Source organism: Pelophylax lessonae, assembly GCF_965119305.1.
Source record: "Pelophylax lessonae genome assembly, chromosome: 1".
NCBI classification, from domain to species: domain Eukaryota; kingdom Metazoa; phylum Chordata; class Amphibia; order Anura; family Ranidae; genus Pelophylax; species Pelophylax lessonae.
The window spans coordinates 137,512,790-137,532,095 of record NC_138768.1 but is presented as its reverse complement, the minus strand read 5'-3'; the positions used below and the strand labels follow the sequence as shown (position 1 = coordinate 137,532,095).

Genomic DNA, 19,306 nt, shown 5'->3' with positions numbered 1-19,306 from the left:
CAATAGTGTGAACCGGGACTGAAAGAAATAGTTGGGATACCATTGCCAAGCTTCCTATTGAAATGCTTGTTACCTGTCTCAGTACTTCTGTGAATCAGAATAAGCATGCAGTCCGAGAAGTCACAGTGAAATCAGAACTGCTGATTTGCACACTTGTTTCTGGTCAATAATTAAAAAATGATCAAAGGCAGAGGGTGTGACAGTATGACAGCCCGTCAATTGGCATTTTCACAAAGCGGTCAGCAATGGCTGCCATCATTTTTTCTCATGTCAGATTATAATAAAGTAATAGTGCCCATTCATGACTTAGTGTTTTTAAAGAGTAACTACACATTTGTTGAGAAAAAACATTCCCTTCTGGGTATTTACATTGCAAGGATTATAACAAACTTTGATGCAGATTTCTACCTTTTGTTATTCTGAAGAAATAGCTATTTTTTTATTGGTGTCCATTTGCAAAATTAATGTGAATGGGAATGATTTTATATTTATCAATCAGCTGCTGCACCTGCATGACCTAAATGGGGAAAGTGGCCGGGTCTGCATCCCTTTAGATATGATTTCCCTTTGGTAACACCTCACCAAAAATGACATTTTGTGCTGCAGGGGAAGCCAATCACACAAGCAGGAAATGACAACTCTAGGAGGGCCTTCTGTTTCACAGAAAATGACAGCGCTGCAGATTGAAAAGGAAATGTCATTTTAAAAACATTCAGCTACAATATGACACTTTTAGCATTTGTATGTGATATATATACCCCCCCCCCCCCCCCCCGCGTAAGTGAAGTTACCCTTTAAGCAATGGGACCAATTTAAGAATCGTGTCATGATTGGGTTGGGTGGAAGGTATTGCCTCAGCAGTAATGAGCTCAGAGAAGTGCTTGTTGACACACAGATTTGCCGTCATTATGCCAATGTTAGGAACCAGTGAGGGAAAATTAGCCAGTTAAGGCCTGCCCTATAGCAGATTTACTGCTGCAGGGCATCCGTTCTATGCAGAATAATATATATATATATATATGTGTGATTCTGAACTTCTGCCTGGGGGGGGGGGGGGGGGGGGCACACTGCTTCTGCTGTGATTACTTACGGCAGAAGCTGATCTGCAGGTGTCGGGCACTGGATGTCCGCTGGCACCTACCACTCGTCAGGCAGAGACGCAGAACGGAGCTCTTCCTATGTAAACAAGGCAATTCTCAATTCTGACAGGGGGAAAGGGATGGATTTTGTGTCCCTGCAAAGCAGCACATAGTACAGTAAAACACTGGCCAGGCACACATTTAACCCTTTGATCACCCTAGATGTTTAACCCCTTCCCAGCCAAGTTTTTTTGGACTGATCACTGTATTGGTGTCACTGGCTCCCACAAACTGTCAGTTAGTGTCTGACTGTTCGCCGCAATATCGCAGTTCCGATATCAATCCCTGATTGCCATTGTTACTAGTATAAGTAAAAAATTTCAGAACGTTTACTATAGTTTGTACACACTATAACTTTTGCACAAACCAATCCATATACACTTATTGGGATTTTTTTTACCCAAAATTTGTAGCAGTATACATATTGGCCTAAATTTATATAGACTTTTTTTTTTTTTTCCCCCAATTTTCTTTATTAGATATGTTATACCGCAGAAAGAAAGATATGTTTTTTTTTTTTTTTTTTTTAAATTGTCGGTCTTTTTTTGTTTATAGGGCAAAAATTAAAAACGCAGTGGTAATCAAATACCGAAAGAAAGCTCTGTTTGTAGGAAAAAAATAATATAAATTTTATTTGGTTACAGCGTTGCATGACTGCGCAATTGTCAGTTACAGTAACACAGTGCCGTGTCTCAAAAAATGGTCTGGTCATGAAGGGGGTTAAATCTTCAAGTTAAGTGGTTAAGATTTTTCATAGAAATGATGATGATCCCCTTACTTCTCATGGTCTTCAACCAAATGAGGGTAGACTCAGGGAGAAGGGATGAAGTGAGCTTATGACTCCCCATAATTTTATGCGATTATGGCTTAATCGTATAAAACATACTTCTTTTGAATCGATCGTACGATAATCTGATCATTAGTACACAGCTTTCGAGAGCCGATCACAACCGTTTATCCGATATTATCCGATGGGACAAGCGTGAAAAGTTTTCTTGTACGATACGAGAACATACGATTTTTGTTTAATCAATTGAGTTGTCATTTGAAAATACAATACAAATACACTACAACACAATACATCACTTCTGAATTTGTATTCTGTCTTTTAGTAAACTCTTTTCAATATAAAAATTGGCATGCAAAAAAAAAAAAAAACGAACAATCATTGATCCGATATTCTCATTGTGTGTACGCGGCATTAGGCTGTTCATACGCGGTTAGTTTTTTTTCTTTGTTAGGCTAGGGGGCTGAACGAAAAAAAAAAAAAAATCAAAACAAAAAGAACAATGGACAAATTCCTCCATACACACTAATGAGGTGGATAGAGGAGCACCCCCTGTTCTAAAATTTAGTCTGACCCGTGAAAATTCTGGACCCTCGTTACTTTCGGGGACGCTCCGTCACCACCAGCTGCTGCGAGCCCCGGTGCGCATGCGCACAAGGCATTTTCAAGGTCCGATGAAATTCTAAGACTTACGAACAGCTGACTGAGTGGAGGAGGGGCTGAGGTGGGACGAACACACCGCTGCGGGATAATGTTACAACACCGCCGCGTCATCGAACAAGGAACATGTTGCAGAGCTGACTTAGAGGAGGCGGGAAGGAAGTGAGTACTCATACTAAATAGTAATAAAGAAAAAAAATAATAATAAATACTAAACATTTTTTATCATTACTATTTAGTATGAGTATTCACTTCCTTCCCGCCTCCTCTAAGTCAGCTCTGTCAGAATACACTTATCACTGGCTGCAGCCGCTGATTGAGAAACATTTTCAAACATGTAACTTTGACAGGAGTCAATCAAACAATCTACTTATATCAAGGATTGGCTGCCGCACACTGATTGGAATTCCGCGGGTCCATGCTGAACTGGCCAAATTTCGCACAACCATTTTTTTGGGCTAAAGGTCCTCTGCAGCCCATGGATAAGGTGTAAGTCTTCATATCAGCATAGCACCTAACAATGGTTGTGAATTCTGGGCCACTGTTTACCCTACAAACCATTTACATCATTTCACAAATTATGCAATGTAGTTAAGTTTACTGTTACCAACTGTATCTTCTTATTACTCATTTTAGGGTTTTCTTTCCGCAGTGAATCCTGCAGAGCATTGCACACAGTGCATCACGGGTGCAGAGCATAGGCTCTTCTATTTCCCCCCTACGCTCAGGTCCATACGGCGGTCGACCAGAAACAGGAAGTGCAGCTTGAATTGCAGAGCAATGAGAAGAGATAATGGGGCAAGGTTTTGGGAATGATGCATTCTATCACATTTTATTCCACACCCTAAATAGAAGGCAGGCCATAGATGGTGAAAATTAGGGATGCACCGAAATTTCGGCCACCAAAATTTTCGGCCGAAAATGGGCCTATCCCATTTCGGCCAAAAATCGGGCGGGAGGGCGGGCGAGCGGCCGCTAATAGCTGTAACTATGTAAGCACTTCACTTCACTTCCCTGTCAGCGGGACGATGTGCATGGATGAACTGACACTCCGGGCGGGAGCGGCCGCTAATAACTATGCGAGCCTTCACTTCCCTGTCATGCATGTATCTCCTCTGACAGGGAAGTGAAGCGCTCACATAGTTATAGTTATTAGCGGCCGCTCCCGCCCGGTGTGTCAGTTCATTCATGCACATCGTCCCGCTGACAGGGAAGTGAAGTGAAGCTCTCACATACTTACAGCTATTAGCGGCCGCTCGCCCGCCCTCCCTCCCGGTCTGTTAGTTCATTCATGCACAATTGCACAGATCGTAGTAGTAGTGACATCACCGGGAGGCGGGCCACCGGCCAGAGGCGCGTCTTTTGAACGAAAGTAGGAGAGGGACGCTGAGGCGGGGGGGGGGGGGGTTGGGGGTGCTGTAGCAAGCTTACCATTGGTATTAGTAATATGCAGCATGAGGGGGTTAATGTATTGTCATTGCTGGTCACTGATGCATTAGTGACCAACCAGTGGCAGTTAATTAACCCATTTGTGCTGCATTAGTGCAACCAGTGTTAATTAACACAGATACTGGTTGCACTAATGCAGCACAAAGGGGTTAATTAACTGCCACTGTTTGGTCACTGATGCATCAGTGACCAGCAGTGGCAATACATTAACCCCTCATGCTGCATAATACAAATACCATTGGTAATTAAATTAACCACTTGCCAACCCGTCACAGTACATATACTGTGACAGGGTGGCAGCGACAGGTTTTTGGTGTATGCCCCTCTTCTATCTAATTTAAAATTATTTGGGGGGAAAAGTCATTTTCGGTTTTCGGCCAAGGGCATCCTGCATTTTCGGTTTCGGTTTCGGCCCAAAATTTTTATTTCGGTGCATCCCTAGTGAAAATGTATTTCCTGCAACAAAAAAAATTTGCATGATTCCCCCCTGTAACACTAACAGTGGTGACGGGAATACCTCCTGACAAGAAATTGTCTGCTCCCCGCAGGGGGTGGGCGAGGGGAGAAGACAGTGATTATCGCTAGTGGCTATAGCAGAATCTGGCAGGCTGGTTGTATCCAAGTTGATCGATCAATTTGGTAAATTCAGCCTGACCATTAATGGTTTGAATCTTGGCTGGTTCCTGTTGAATCGCCACGATTCGAACTGTCTATGGCTGAACTGTCTATGGCTGGCCTATGTGTGGCATAAAATATAGTATAAAACGTAGACTTGATCTTTAAACCAAACCTATTAATGACAAGTCAAACATAAAATCATTTTCTGGTATTAGCTCCCGTTCACACCAGTGCGACTTGCCCTGCGATTTACCAGTTCCAAAACGCATGACAAGGCGCACCCAATTGCCGGCAATGGAACAGTTTATATCGCCACGACTCGTGTCGCAGTGATTATGAAAAAGGTTTCTGCACTGCTTTTTACTGATTTCATTGCAACTTGTACAGACTTCTGTTAAATGAAGTCGCAATGAAATCGCCAGTGCAACTCACAGTGATGTATGGCTTTAAAATCACGCTAAAGTAGCTCAATTTCAAAACTGCACCGGATGTGAACCACAGCTTACTCATTAGCAGCAATTAGGTATGCGTAATTCAGCATATTTAGCCATTCGGTCTAAGCTCTGTCACATGGGATTTGAGGAGTACTTAGTACTATGCAATTGTTGACTTTCACTTAATGTTTACTTAGGATTTTTGTGGACCAGAGCAAGAGGGTAGGAGTGCTAGTGGTAAAATGCAGAAACACAGGGTGCCTGCAATTGGGGTGGGGTATCGTTTTGTTTAGTTTTCTAATGGTAACTATGTTTTAAAGCAGAACTCCAGTAAAAAGCAGAAATTAACATTTATACCATTTATCAGCCAAAGGATTTGTAATTCTGTCTAAACAATCTTATGATTCAAATGTGTATTTAGCTATTTGCCATTTAACTAAGGCTGGTTGTATACAATTTTTTTGGAAGAATTATTGAAACTTTGGCTATTAAGAGGTATAATTTGAATAAATATTCAGTGGTTATGCTGCAAATAGAATTATTGATGAAAAATCAAATTAGAAGTGTTGGTCAGAAAGATTTTTCAATTTGTTAGAAAATCATTCTTTGCAGATGACTGTTCTTGCAAAATGTTATTGTTGCAAAAGACTGTTTAGTCCCCATTCACACTTATGCAGCGTGGGTGATATTGCATAAAAATATCACATCAAATGTAGCGCAATCATGGTGCATAGTCCCAATAGATATAAAAAAAAATGTAATTTTTTTAAAAAAAAGTGCCTGTACTTCTTTTGTGCGATTGCTGTGTGTGGGGCAGCCCATTGAAATGAATGAGTCGGCCCAAATGCACAATAATGCGAGCACATGGTTGTACCTGTGTACCTATGATTAGAATCACCACTCTAATATTAAAAATGTTTGATATATAAAATAGATTACATATTTTGGATAAAATACGATCTATAAGATTATTTCAATAAAGAATCTTTGTACTTTCCAAGAAATTTTTCATGTGTATATGTAAAAGTTGCTTGGAGTGTTCTTTCGCAAGCTTCTCTGGTTAGGAAGTTGATTGTGTATACGAGATGCATAGTCCTCAGGATCCATTTAGGTACTGCGTTATCTTAAAATATTATAAACCTTTACATTGATGCCTTCATTTTGTAATTTTGTCACTGTTTTTAACTTTTGCATTGACTAGCACCTTCGTTCTGTGTTTTGCACCTGATGTGCAGTAGGGGGCAGACACAACATGTGTAATGCTTTGTAAAGCACTCCCATTGGTATAGCTTTGATTAGAAGTTCTTCACACATTCTTTTTTATGTTTTTACTGCCAATGTTAGACAACATGTGTCAGTTTTTTTTAATTGTTTTCTATTGTAAGTTTGCATGACATGGTTTTTGGTGAATATGGTTACAGTTATTGAGCTTCTTAGGGTTCTTTGGTGACTCAGGAGCCTTTAGCTTAAAAGAAAGAATCCAGTTCAAAAAGTACAGTTTTTAAGCTCTCCAGTTATGGACAAATTGTCCTAATATCAATTGTTGAAGTCAGCCATTGATGATTAATACTTGCATCTAAGAATTTCTTTGCTCTGGCGCCAGCTTAACTTTCATAAAGCTCAACTTCAGATAACTAAAAAGTTGTCCCTTGCATTAGAGCTAAGCCTACACTGCCAGAGTAATAGTTTTTTTTGTCAAGGTGAGAGGAGAAACGGTTTTACTTACCTGATCCACCGCTCCCACAGCAGATGGCACTCCCACATGCCCTGGGCATTATAATGTCCAGTGCAAATCTGTGAACCCTTCTTTGGTCTTGATGATGTCAGGGCCCTAGACTGCTGGAGAGGGAGGGAAAAGAAGCTGCGAGGAAGGGCAGAGGATCAGGTAAGAAAATCTTTATTTCTTCCCAAACCAGACTACGGCCAGTGGGAGTAGAAAATGCCCTGGCATCTGTGGGAGTAAACAATGCCATAAGCTTGGCGGTCATTGGGGGTAAAAAAATTGGAGGAATAGGGCCCCATAGTTGGTGTCAGTGGGAGGAATAGGACCCCATAATTGGTGTCAGTGTGATGAATCGGACCCCACAATTGGCGTCAGTGGGAGAATTAGTTGCCCATCTCTGGTGTCAGTGGGAGAATTAGTTGCCCAACTCTGGTGTCAGTGGGAGAATTAGTTCCCCATCTCTGGTGTCAGTGGGAGAATTAGTTCCCCATCTCTGGTGTCAGTGGGAGAATTAGTTCCCTATCTCTGGTGTCAGTGGGAGAATTAGTTCCCCATATCTGGTGTCAGTAGGGGGAATAGTACCCTATTGTTGGTGTCAGTAGGGGGAATAGTACCCCATTGTTGGTGTCAGTGGAAGGAATCATTCCCCAAGGGCCAGATAAAGGCAAACAATGGGCCACAGTTTGGAGACCCCCGCCCAGACCAAAATGAGCAACCGAAAGATTTCAAAAGAAATGACATTACTTACTCTTGATATTTCCCCAATCCTGCTGGGTAAGCTTCATTCCCTACTTCCATAACAGTGCATTCTGCCTCAATTTTTTATTTTTTTTTTTTTTTTTTTTAAATATCAATCTACAGGGTATAATCAATCACTGCACAGGGTAATGATAATCAAAATGCTTATTACTTTTTTCTTTTTTTGGAATAAAATCATCTTCCTGGAATAGGCTGGGCCATCTTTGGTAATGGTTTCTGCCTCCCCTGTGGATGTAATTTCCGCCCTTCTTCGTTTCCCTACCCGAAATCTCGCGGATGCGCGATCGCGTGCTATCCAAGCCTCTTTTTCGATCAGCGTTACTGGGGGAGGAGAACCAGGAAGCGGAGAGGGAAAGGGCAGTACCCTGGGTCTTCGTAGCTGTGCTGTTGTCAGAAGAACTAACATGCACGGCTTGATGTGGATGGGGAAACTGCACACTCAGCATTCAGTGAATCAAATGACAGACAGCGCATGTGCCGATGACATAAGGGAATACTACAAAAAACGCTGATAGCCTATGGACACATAGGATAACATGCTGGGGAGTTTACTGGCTGTAGAAAAAAACACCTAAAGCCAAAAACAGCTGCTGTAAAAACGTCCAGTGTGCATGAGGCCTTATAGTGTTGTCACCTTCTTTATGTTGGGCAGCCTTTCAATGCAGCAAAGGTGATTGCATCATGATCCACCAAAACTTTGGTTTCATTAAACAGTTCTTGTATGCTTTTCTATTTTGCAAGAGTTTCCCTTTAAAACTTTTTTTTTTTTTTTTTACTTTCCTTAAGGTCCTATTGAATTTGAAGCATGCAACACAACCATTGCAGTAGAAGGTGAGTTATTCTGAGTCTTGATCATGAATTGAAGCAGATAGTTCTGTAACACATTGAATTTCCTCAATCCTCCACAACTGAAATTTTATCTGTAAATGTTCCCAGGATTGAGGACGAAGAAAAGAAAGCCATTTGGGCTTCCAACGATAATCAAGAAGGAGAAAGATACAGAATCTGTGTAAGTATTGTGTTGTGAGGGCATTTCAGCAAGAAAGGGAGACCGTTGTCGTAGTTGCATACCTTATTAAATGTTTGAATGGAAAGTAGGTTTTTACTATACTTCTGACACGGTTCAACTTTTTTATCTTGAGTATTGATTTATGTAAGAGCTTCCGTGTCTCTCAGAACCTTTGTGGTAATAAAGCTTATCTCACAAAGTTCAGCGATGATATACATTCAATATTTTCCAGTAACAAAGTGCAAAACCTTAACTGGATTAATGCCCAGCAGTGGGATAAGGGCCCCTAGCTCTTCACCAGTGATTTACTGATAATAATGAACACATTACTTTTGTTTAGTGATAAATGAAGGTAGTGTGTCTGCATTCTTGTTCCTCAGAGACCACCAGCACTGTATGATCTGGTCCAGTGGTGGGTTTCAGTCTGAGGATTATTAGTAACTGGAGCCACAGATTGTGCGTTTATGCCTCCACCGAAAAAAAATAAAATAAATTCTTATTTGGATTTTAAAAAACATTTTGCTGGTATTAAAGATCTTAAGATTTTTTTTGTAGTATAAACTTTGCTCCATATTATTATATTTATCATCATCAGTTTTTTTATTAAAATTACTCCTCTTAAAATTATTTAAAATAAAATTGGAGCTTAAGTTTTTATGTCTTGGTCTTCTAGTAGTAAAATCTTAAAGCGGTAGTATACTCCGCTTTTTAATTTTTACCTACAGGTAAAATGAATACCTCCTAAACCTGCAGGGTTTAGGAGATATTCACCCTGCATGCAGCCGCTGACACCAGCGGCACATGCGTTCTGAAGGTCCGGCGTATCTTGCCGGACCTTCAGAGTTCCTTGCCGACTCCTTGCCGGAAAGTGAACTCCCGCGTGCATGCCCGGGAGTGACGTCATCGCGGCTCCGGCCACTCACAGCGCCAAACCTGCCAGACCTGGAAGAGACGCAGAGGGAACATGTCTGCTCCCTGAGCAGTGTCCGGGCGACCGTGTGCAGGCTTCGTTCTATGGCAAGTATTTCATAATGTGCTAGTAGGCAAAGCCTACTAGCACATTATGCCATTGTCCTGCAGGATTTTTTTTTACACAGGGGATACAACCGCTTTAATGCCATAATTTCCTACTCTATTCCAGTACTCATTCAACACATACAACAATTAAAGGGGTTGTAAAGGCAGAAGGTTTTTTTTATCTTAATGCATTCCATGCATTAAGATAAAAAGCCTTCTGTGTGCAGCAGCCCCACTAATACTTACCTGAGGTCTATCTAGCTCCAGCGATGTTGGAGGAATGTCTCAGCCGTCCGGGACTCATTGGCTGAGACATCAACACGGTGCCATTGGCTCCCACTGTTGTCAGTCAGCCAATGGGAATGGAAAGGGGGTGGGGGCGGGCAGCAGCTTCGTGTCTGAATGGACACAGGGAACTGACTTGGCTCGGGTGCCCCCATAACAAGCTGCTTGCAAAGAGGGACCCGAGAAAGGGAGGACATGGGCTGCTCTGCGCAAATCCACTTCAACAGAGTAGGTAAGTATAAAATGTTTGTTATTTTTAATTTAAAAAAGAGACTTTACAATCACTTTAACTTGGGGTCAACAGACCCACAAATAAACAATAGTGCTGTGAAACATGAAGAGTTCCCTATGTAAGGTGGTAAGATGTCTCTCAAACTAAAGTTGAATTAATGGCTAAGTTCACCTTTAGGAACAAGGTACACACATATTTAGAGTATAACAGGTAACATGTTTGTAAGCACCATCTTCCCACCCCCCAGAGCCTCCCTTCCCTGTTGCAGCTTGCATTAGCCCCCCCGCTGCTGGGGGGAAAGGAATAAATAAACTACAAGTCCCGTTCTCCACTGCGGCAGACAGACTTGTAGCTCTCAATGGGTTACGAGGACAGTAATCCGCACAATCTCGTAGTCCATCTACACTTCCTCCAGTGTTCTAATTGAAAGCCCATACAGAGGTACAGACAGCTGGAGGAAGAGTCTGCAGGAGCCTGACATTGCACCCGCGATCCACTACTTACAGGTGCAAAGATATGCAGGCTTCTATGGAAAAAAAATAGTAAATGCATGTTTTTTTTCCCCTGCAAAAATATGTGTATTTTTATTTTTCTTATATGTGAACTTGGCTTTAAGGCTGTATGATTCATGCATTCCAACCACAGGATGCAAATCTTATGAAGTTTCCCTGGCATACATGATTTAGGCTTACCATATAAGTTACAATCTGGCTATATCATCTTTGTACAATCAATTTTATATTGCATAGATTTGGTAAATTTGAAGTTCTACCTAATCTGTCCAATTAATTTGGATTCAATCCGGCATGCCCTTGAGTTACATTGTGAGCTATAGGAGATTGTAATAAGTGTTTGGTAAGCTTTAGACAAATTAGTTTGTATTTGTCAACGTCTTATTGAGCAGTCTAAGAAAAGTGGCATATGAAGGAGGGATGATGAGAGCCTTCCTTCATTAAGGGGAGAGAATAGCTTTACAACCTAAGAAACAAGCACAGGGATCAGCCAAAACTTTATGATCATGGGTGGGATATATTAGGCAGCAAGTGAACTTGTTGTCCATGAAGTCGTGTTGAAAGCAGAAAAAAATGGCCTAACAGTATGTTGTGTATCAGGCAGCTTAGCCAAAGATCGGTCAGGGTGCCCATGCTGATCTATGCCTACAAATGAGCATGTGAGCATCAGAACTGGACCATGGAGCAATGGAGGAAGGTGGCCGGTCTGATGAAACACGTTTTCTTTTACATCATGTGGATGGCCGGGTGTGTGTGCATCACTTACCTGGAGAAGAGATGTCATCAGGATGCACTATGGGAAGTAGGCAAGCTGACGGAGGCAGTGTGATTGGGAACCTTGGTCCTGCCATTCATGTAGATACTCCCTAAACATTATTGCTGATTAGGTACACCCCTTTATGGAAACAGTATTCCCTGATTACAGCGACCTCTTTAAGCAGGATACAGTAAACCCCCCTCCATTGCGGGGGTTACGTTCCGGACCCAGCCGCGAAAAGTGAAATTCCGCGAAATAGAAAAACCCTATTAAAATGCATTGTAGGCATGATTTTTTTACTATCACTGTACGTGTAGAAGCATTTTAAGGTCTTTAAACACACTTTTAAAACAATAGAAACTCATTTAAACACATAAAAGATACTAAGAGACAGAGCAAGAGCTATGAAAAACACAAAAATCTTTAATTTTTAATGATTTATATAGTAAAATAACATTACAAAAAAAAACGCGAATTACCGGGACCGCAAAAACTGAACCGCGATGTAGCGGGGGATTACTGTAATGCTCTCTGCCCCACTGCAAAAATGTTTCAAGAATAGTTTGAGGAAAACCACAATTTTGAGATGTTGACTTGGCCTCCAAATTCTCCAGATCTTTAAGCATTGAGTATCTTTGGGATGTGCTGGAAAACCAACTCCTAGCCATGGAGGCCCCACCTCACAACTTATAGGATTTAAAGGATCTGCTACTGAGGGCTTGATGCCAGATACCAAAGCATACCTTCAGAGGTCTAGTGGCATCCATGTCTCAATGGGTCAGGGCTGTTTGGCAGCGAAAGGGAGACCTACTCAATATTGGATCAGTGGTCATAAAGTTATGGCTGGTTGGTGTTTATTGGAACATGGTCCATGAGCAAGTCTTTGGGACGCAATAATCTATAATGTTTAGGAATGAAATAGATTCTGGACCAATAGAACAGAATATGAGGGCTTAGCCAGGACACGTGCAAAGGTTGTGCAGGGTCGGTAGTACAACATGGACATCTTGCATGAGTCTAGAGGCTCATTTTGGTGTATACATTTCAACTATATTATTTTATTTGCTGAACTGGTAGTTGTATCTAACCAAGATTGTTCTGTGTCTGTCCAGTCCAGTGGAGGAAGGTAATGAATGTTTACATGTTCCAGCATCTCATGCTGCACTTTCAATTCGACAGAAGGGATAGTGAGGATTCCTAATAATGTCTACAGATGCTATGCATACCCAGGAACCTAAGTACACATCTTGACAATAAAGCTCCTGAAAAATATTTAAAAAAGAAAAAACAAAAGTCAGGTAGTTGTGGCAAGACTGTCCTTATATAATGTGTTCTGCAACATTTCACCTACCAGCTAAATTAGATCAATAAGGCTAGTGTGTGATAACATTGTGTTCGAGTCTTATCTAAATATGATTTTCTTTTTTTCTTTTCCAGAGAGAATGCAGATTCTGATTCAATAGTAAGTGCCGATTTTTCATGCAGTTAAATTCCTTTGTTTCAGTAGATGTTACTTTACCAAAAGCTGCAGCTAGTTTCCGCCATGCCTAAAAATATTAGAGAAGTGGGAGCCATTTAAAATACAGCAGCCTTTCTGCAGCCATATCTCTGCTTTAAAAATCAAAAACAGCACATATAAAAGTCACAGTCATGTGCTTACAGTTGTGCTTGGTGGCTCCAATGTATTAGCGCTGATACAACTGTATATAAATAAAATATGGTACGAGATGTCAATTGAGCAACCATGTACACGTTGCTCATTTGCATTGAGGGAATGCAGGTGAAGGGACATGTGCAATGACCTTTATGAAAATGTGGTCATGCTTTGCCATAGCTTTCCATTAAGAATTTTTTTTAAAACCAATACAGTAAAACCTTGGTTTGAGAGTAACTTGGTTTAAGAGCGCTTTGCAAGACAAGCAAAATTTTCAAATAAATTTTGACTTGGTTTACAAGCGATGTCTTGATATACAAGTAGCCTCAAGTCACAGCTGAGTAGAAAAGAGAAGAGAGGCGCCTCTAAGTGTAGCAATATGGTTAAATTTAATGAAGGTACAACATTTAGCAACTCACATGGTTGATGATTGGAACAAGCACATCTAAGGATGCAGGCATCCAGGCTAAAGCTGTCCACATAGACGGTCCTCCACACCACCATCTACGTCATCCCTTCCATGCTGCCCCTCCATTTCAGATCACTTTACTGCAGGGTGGTCTTCCCGGTCAGGATTACAGACTGGCAGCCGGCGGTGCAGAAGATAGTCTATGTGGACAGCTTTACCCCGGATGCCTGCATACTAAGATGTGCCTGTTTTATTCATCAACCATGTGGGTTGCTAAATGTTGTACCTTCATTAAATGTAACCATATTGCTACACTTAGAGGCGCCTCTCTTCTCTTTCATACTCTGTAGCTCCTGCTGGAAGCGGCTATTTGTGGATGGACATTTTATGGTTATATAACCTCTCGCAATGCTATAATCTTTTTATATGGACTATAAACTGAAGGGCTTATGAATAAATGGTTGTGGAACGAATCATCTGAGTTTCCATGATTTCTTATGGGGAAATTCGCTTTGATATAAGAGTGCTTTGGATTACAAGCATGTTTCCGGAACGAATTATGCTCGCAATCCAAGGTTTTACTGTATTTCTCTTTTGTTTATGGACGGACACAGCGCTTCATAAGTCATACCTACTGGGTTATATTGCCTCCTCCAGGAGTAGGACTAGGCAGAACAAAAAACACCTGTTTATGCCCATGGGCTGTCCTCAGCTGGTATATAACCCCCCTCTCTGCTCTAGGTAATCCGTTTTAATATGTCTAGTCAGGAGTAAGGACTTAGGCTCCCGGCTGGGATCTCTGGTCCTAGCAATTTTTTCTCCTTCCATCTTTTTTTTTTTTTTTTTCCACTCGGGAGATCTACAATTACCTGCCGAGCTAGGCGACGGGCTGGATAATCTAGATCAAGTGGTCCCCCCTGCCCAGCCAGCGAGCATGTGCAGACCGCAGCTACGTGCTAGGTTAAATGTCTCTCAGGGTCGCATACGACTGGGCGTGGTTCTGAGTCCCTAGGTTCATGCCCTACTGTTTGCAGTGTGATTATAGTGCAGGGGGGTCCCAGTGCAGAGTGCACAGGGGGGTCTCCCCTAATGTGTGTCCTACCTTCAGGGGGGTCCCCTTGCAGAAGGCACAGGAAAGATCCTGTCAGCATCTGTAGCTTATGGTGGCCATTTGTCTTTAGTCTGGCTGGTCTCCAGCTAGTGGCCATGTTTGAATAGCCCGATGATGTCACCGGGACCCATTTTCCCTTAGTCTGGCTGGTCCCCAGCTGGCGGCCATGTTTGTGTAGCCCGATGATGTCACGAGGGCCATTTTCCCTTAGTCCAGGAGAGGCTGGAGACGACCGAAGCCTCGTGGAGATGCCAAAACTCCTCCTCTTCCTCCTCAGTTTCTTCTTCCTGTGCCCGGGACATATGAACAGGGATGGTGTCCATGTTAATGCTGGGTCAGAATTCTTGGCGCTCCTCAGATCAGTAGGGTGAGTCCTTTGGAGTCCCTGTTATATCTCTCTTTGCTGATAGGTACCCTGAGCCTTGGGGGGGGGGGGGATCCTTTAGTGGTGCCAAAAGATTGGTTTTGTACTGCAAGGTCTTCCTTTCCTTTCCTTATGGAGCCTCAGGGTCACATCTCCCCCACTGACCCCCTCCTGAGGGGCAGGTCCCTCGGAACCCCAGCTTCCCATGGTTGCACTGATGGTGTTCCTGCAGTCTTTAGTGTTGCTGGTGGAAGTGTGGGCAAAGGCCCAGGAGGAGAAGCGTCCCCCACTTTTCTATGCTCAGTCTGTCTCATCTGATTCTGAAAAAGAAATAAATGCTCCTGCGCTTGAGAGTTGTAAAAGGCTTGATCTTGTATAGGAGCGACTCCACTTGTTAGGCCACTGTGATGGCTGTGCTGCCACTCCAAAACAGGCCGGGAAAACCCAAATGGACTCTAAAATGAAAAGATACATAGGGTACACCAGCCTAGTGCATTGCCTTTGAAATAATTTTATTAAAAAGAACATGTATACATCATACTTACAAATGAGATGACTTTTCAGGCGTAATAACAATATACTGTATATACAAATCCACCGATAGTCAATAAAGCATAGTCCTCTCTCTGAAACGGTTGTGGTATGTAGATCTCCAAATTACGCTGACACGCTTCAAGGGTAACTCCTTAGCCTCAGAGCTCTGAGGAGGAGGAGTCACCCTCGAAACGCTTTAGCGTCATTTGGAGATCTACATCCCACAACCGTTTCAGAGAGTGGACTATGCTTTATGGACTATCGGTGGATTTGTGTGTGTGTGTGTATATATATATATATATATATATATATATATATATATATATATATTGTTGTTACGCCTGGAAAGTCATCTCGTTTGTGAGTATGATGTATATATGTTCTTTTTAATAAAAATGCAGAGGTTATGTGCTAGGCTGGTGCACCCTCTGTATCTTTTCATCTGTGTCTGAGCCCGATGCCGCAGTGGACGCGAACCGTCCAGGGGGGGCTTAATATTACACCCCAGATCCATCTGATAGGATAATTCCTCCATGGTTGTAGCAGCGAATGGTAGACACACTTATCACTGCAGTGCGTGAGACTTTAAAAATGGAGGATGTAGCCATGGACGTGGCTGTGTCGTTTGGTACGCATAAGTCACTTTGCACTCCAAAGGTGTTTCCTTTTGTGCCTTATTTTGACAAGTTTTCCTGTAAGGAATGGGAACAGCCAAAATTACCCTTTGTGGCCCCCAAACGTGTTGCAGTACGTTACACTTTTGAGGATTTGCTTTTAAAAAAGTGGACTAGTCCACCAGTGGTGGACCCTCCTGTTTCCAGGTTGAACAAGGCTACCATGATCCCAGTAGAGGTATCCCCGTTCTTTAAGGACCCGGCTGACAGGGAAGCGGAGTCTGTGGCACACAGCATGTTTACTATGGCTGGTTCGACATTGTGGCCAGTCATTGCCTCAGCCCTGGTGTCACAGCCCCTAACTGAATGGGCCAAGCTTTTGCGCCAGGACCTGGGGGGTGAGCAGGTCCCCGCTGCTTATGTTGATTTAGCGGACCTGTTGGATCTATTTGTGATGCAGCTTTGGATACAGCTCCTGTGCTGTCCAAACTTTTTGTTTCAGCTGTGGTGATTAGGTGCGTGCTGTGGCTTAAAAATTGGTCCGCAGACCAAGCATCTAAGAAATCTCTCATTGATCTGCCCCTCCAAGGTGATCACCTGTTTGGGGCTACCCTGGATGACATCATTAGGGGTATCATGCTGGGGAAGAGTACCTTCCTGCCTGCCATTGTCTAGGAAAGGGAAGGAGCCTCATCGCATACAGGGCCCACCTTCTTAGCACATAGAAATTAATTTTGTGCTTCTGGGACAGAGAATAAGGAAAATAGATCTTTCAAATCTTCCCCAGGAGGTTCCAAGCATCCTTGTTCTGGTAAGCCTAGAGCTGGCTTTTCCAGACACACAGACAAGACCCCTTCAGCATGAAGGTCTGCCCTCACCCATTATTGGGGTGGGGGGGACATCTTGGCTGGTTTCCGACCTCCTGGATCTCCCTTATGAGCGTCAAGGAGATCCACAAAATGATTCTTTTGGGGTACCCGGAAAGGGGGACAAAGGCTTGTCCTTTCAGGTCCTGAGTCTCCTTGTGCAGATTTAATTCCTGCAAAGGTTTAGGTGATGTCCTAATTACCTAATGTCCCCGCTAGCCCTGTCCAGGGAATTGATTTACCTGGGTCTGATTCTAATGCTGACCAGGGTGGTCCTTCCTCTGGACAAACCTCAGGAACCACAGGCCATGATTCACCAGCTGCTGTCACACAGATAGTTCTCTCTCCCATTTTGCATACAGGTTCTAAGTCTGGTGGTATCCACCTTCAAGACAGTTCTGTTTGCACAGTCCTACATGCAGCTCCTTTAGCAGGTTTGCTCCACAGGAGGATACCGAGGTTCGTGGCAAGATTACGGGTTCCTCTGGCAGGCGCCAAGAGCCACGGTAAGGCCAGTATTATCCTTGGCTCAGGCTTCTTCCGCAATTCTCGCAAGGAATCAAGAGTAAGGATCTTCCAATCAGTCTGGTGGCCACAAACGTTCCTTGGGGGCTTCCTCTCAGAGAAGACCATTTGTCCCAAGGGCTAATTTACCATCCTGCTTTACAGTCGCTGGTTTTAATGGCTGAGCTATTGAAAGCCAGGTACTCAGGGATAGAGGTCTGTCTGGATCAGTGATCCCTACTATGATTAGGGGCGAAGAAGTCATCTTCCAGCAAGTTAAACCATTGTACATGGAAAGTGTACATTTCTTGGTGTGAGTCGATTAACGCTCGTCCTCGATCCTTTTCTGTGGCTTGGATCTTAACCTTTCTTCAACAGGGCGTTGATCAGAAGTTGGCCTTGAGTACCATTAAGGGCCAGATGTCTGCCCTGGCTAGCTTCTTTCAGCGACCCCTAACCACGCACTGTTTAGTTCGTACCTTCATTTAGGGGGTTTGTGCGATCTCTTTTGCCGCCATGGGATTTAAATTTAGTACTTTCGGTTCTCCAAAAGCCTCCATTTGAGATTATTCGGGAGATTACCCTGCCTACGTTATCCCAGAAGGTGACATTCTTAGTGGCTATTACCTCGGCCCACAGGGTATCGGAATTGGTGGCATTATCCTGTTGCAGTCCCTATTTAGTGGTCCATAGGGATAAAGTTTTTCTTCGTCCCTTTGCATCATTCCTGCCCAAAGTTGTCTCTGACTTCCCTTTGAATGAGGACATTGTGTTGCCTTCCTTGTGTCCCAAGCTGGCTCATCCAAGGGAATTTGCTTTGCATACCTTCGATGTGGTTTGTGCGATACGGGTCTATCTGGCAGCTACTGAGTTATTTCGGAGGTCAGACTCGCTTTTTGTGGTTACGTACGGACAAAGGAAAGGGCTGGCCGCTTCTTCGGCTACCATCTCCAGATGAATCAGGCAAACCTTGACTATTCCAATAAATGTCAGGTTCCACCTTTCCCTGTCATGGCGCATTCTTCTCAGGCCCTGAGTACTTCTTGGGCCTTCCGTCATCAGACACAAATATCGCAAGTTTGCAAGGCGGCCACTTGGTTGTTGGTGCATACCTTCACAAAATTCTATAAGGTAGATACTTTAGAATCTGCGGATGCTTCTTTTGGCTGCAAAGTTTTGCAGGCTGCTGTTTAAGAGGGGCTTTTCCCTCTTGAGGGTGTTTTCTTTAAACTTTTATTTTTCAGATGGGGCTCCTGTGTCCTGGTTAACTACTTCAATAGAGTGCACTTTCACCCCCTTCCTGCCCAGGCCAATTTTCAGCTTTCAGCGCTGTCACACTTTGAATGACAATTGCACGGTCATGCTACACTGTACCCATATGAAATTTTTATCATTTTTTTTCCACACAAATAGAGCTTTCTTTTGGTGGTATTTAATCACCGCTGGGTTTTTTATTTCTTACAAAAAAAAGAAAGACAGAAAATTTTGGAAAAAAAAAAAAGTTTTTTTTTTTCGGTGAGTAAATTTTGAAAATAAGTAATTTTTCTCCCTCACTAATGGGCACTTATAGGTGGCATTGATGGGCACTGAAAAGCGGCACTGAGAGGTGGCACTGATAGATGGTACTGACGGGCGGTACTGACAGATGCCACTGACGGGCGGTACTGACAGATGCCACTGACGGGCAGTACTGACGGGCGGCACTGATGGGCAGCACAGATGAGCAGGCACTGACTGGCAGCACTGTGGGCATGGTTTTTGAGCTTTTCTGTAATCAGGGCACTGATGATCAGTGCCCCTATTACCTTTTTCTAGGTTCCCCTTTGAGGAAGAGCCACTGATCGTCTCTCCTCGCCACACACAGTGACA

The 19,306-nt window shown here is 43.0% G+C and overlaps 1 protein-coding gene across 1 annotated transcript in view; it reads left to right on the top strand.

Moving 5' to 3' along the window:
• Positions 1 to 19,306, top strand: part of FCHO2 (FCH and mu domain containing endocytic adaptor 2) — a 316,629-nt gene that overhangs the window by 173,355 nt on the left and 123,968 nt on the right. The window contains exons 9-11 of the mRNA XM_082267434.1: positions 8,356 to 8,400; positions 8,506 to 8,578; positions 12,819 to 12,843. Of these exons, the coding sequence (XP_082123560.1) occupies positions 8,356 to 8,400; positions 8,506 to 8,578; positions 12,819 to 12,843 (143 nt within the window). The remainder of the gene's footprint in view (positions 1 to 8,355; positions 8,401 to 8,505; positions 8,579 to 12,818; positions 12,844 to 19,306) is intronic.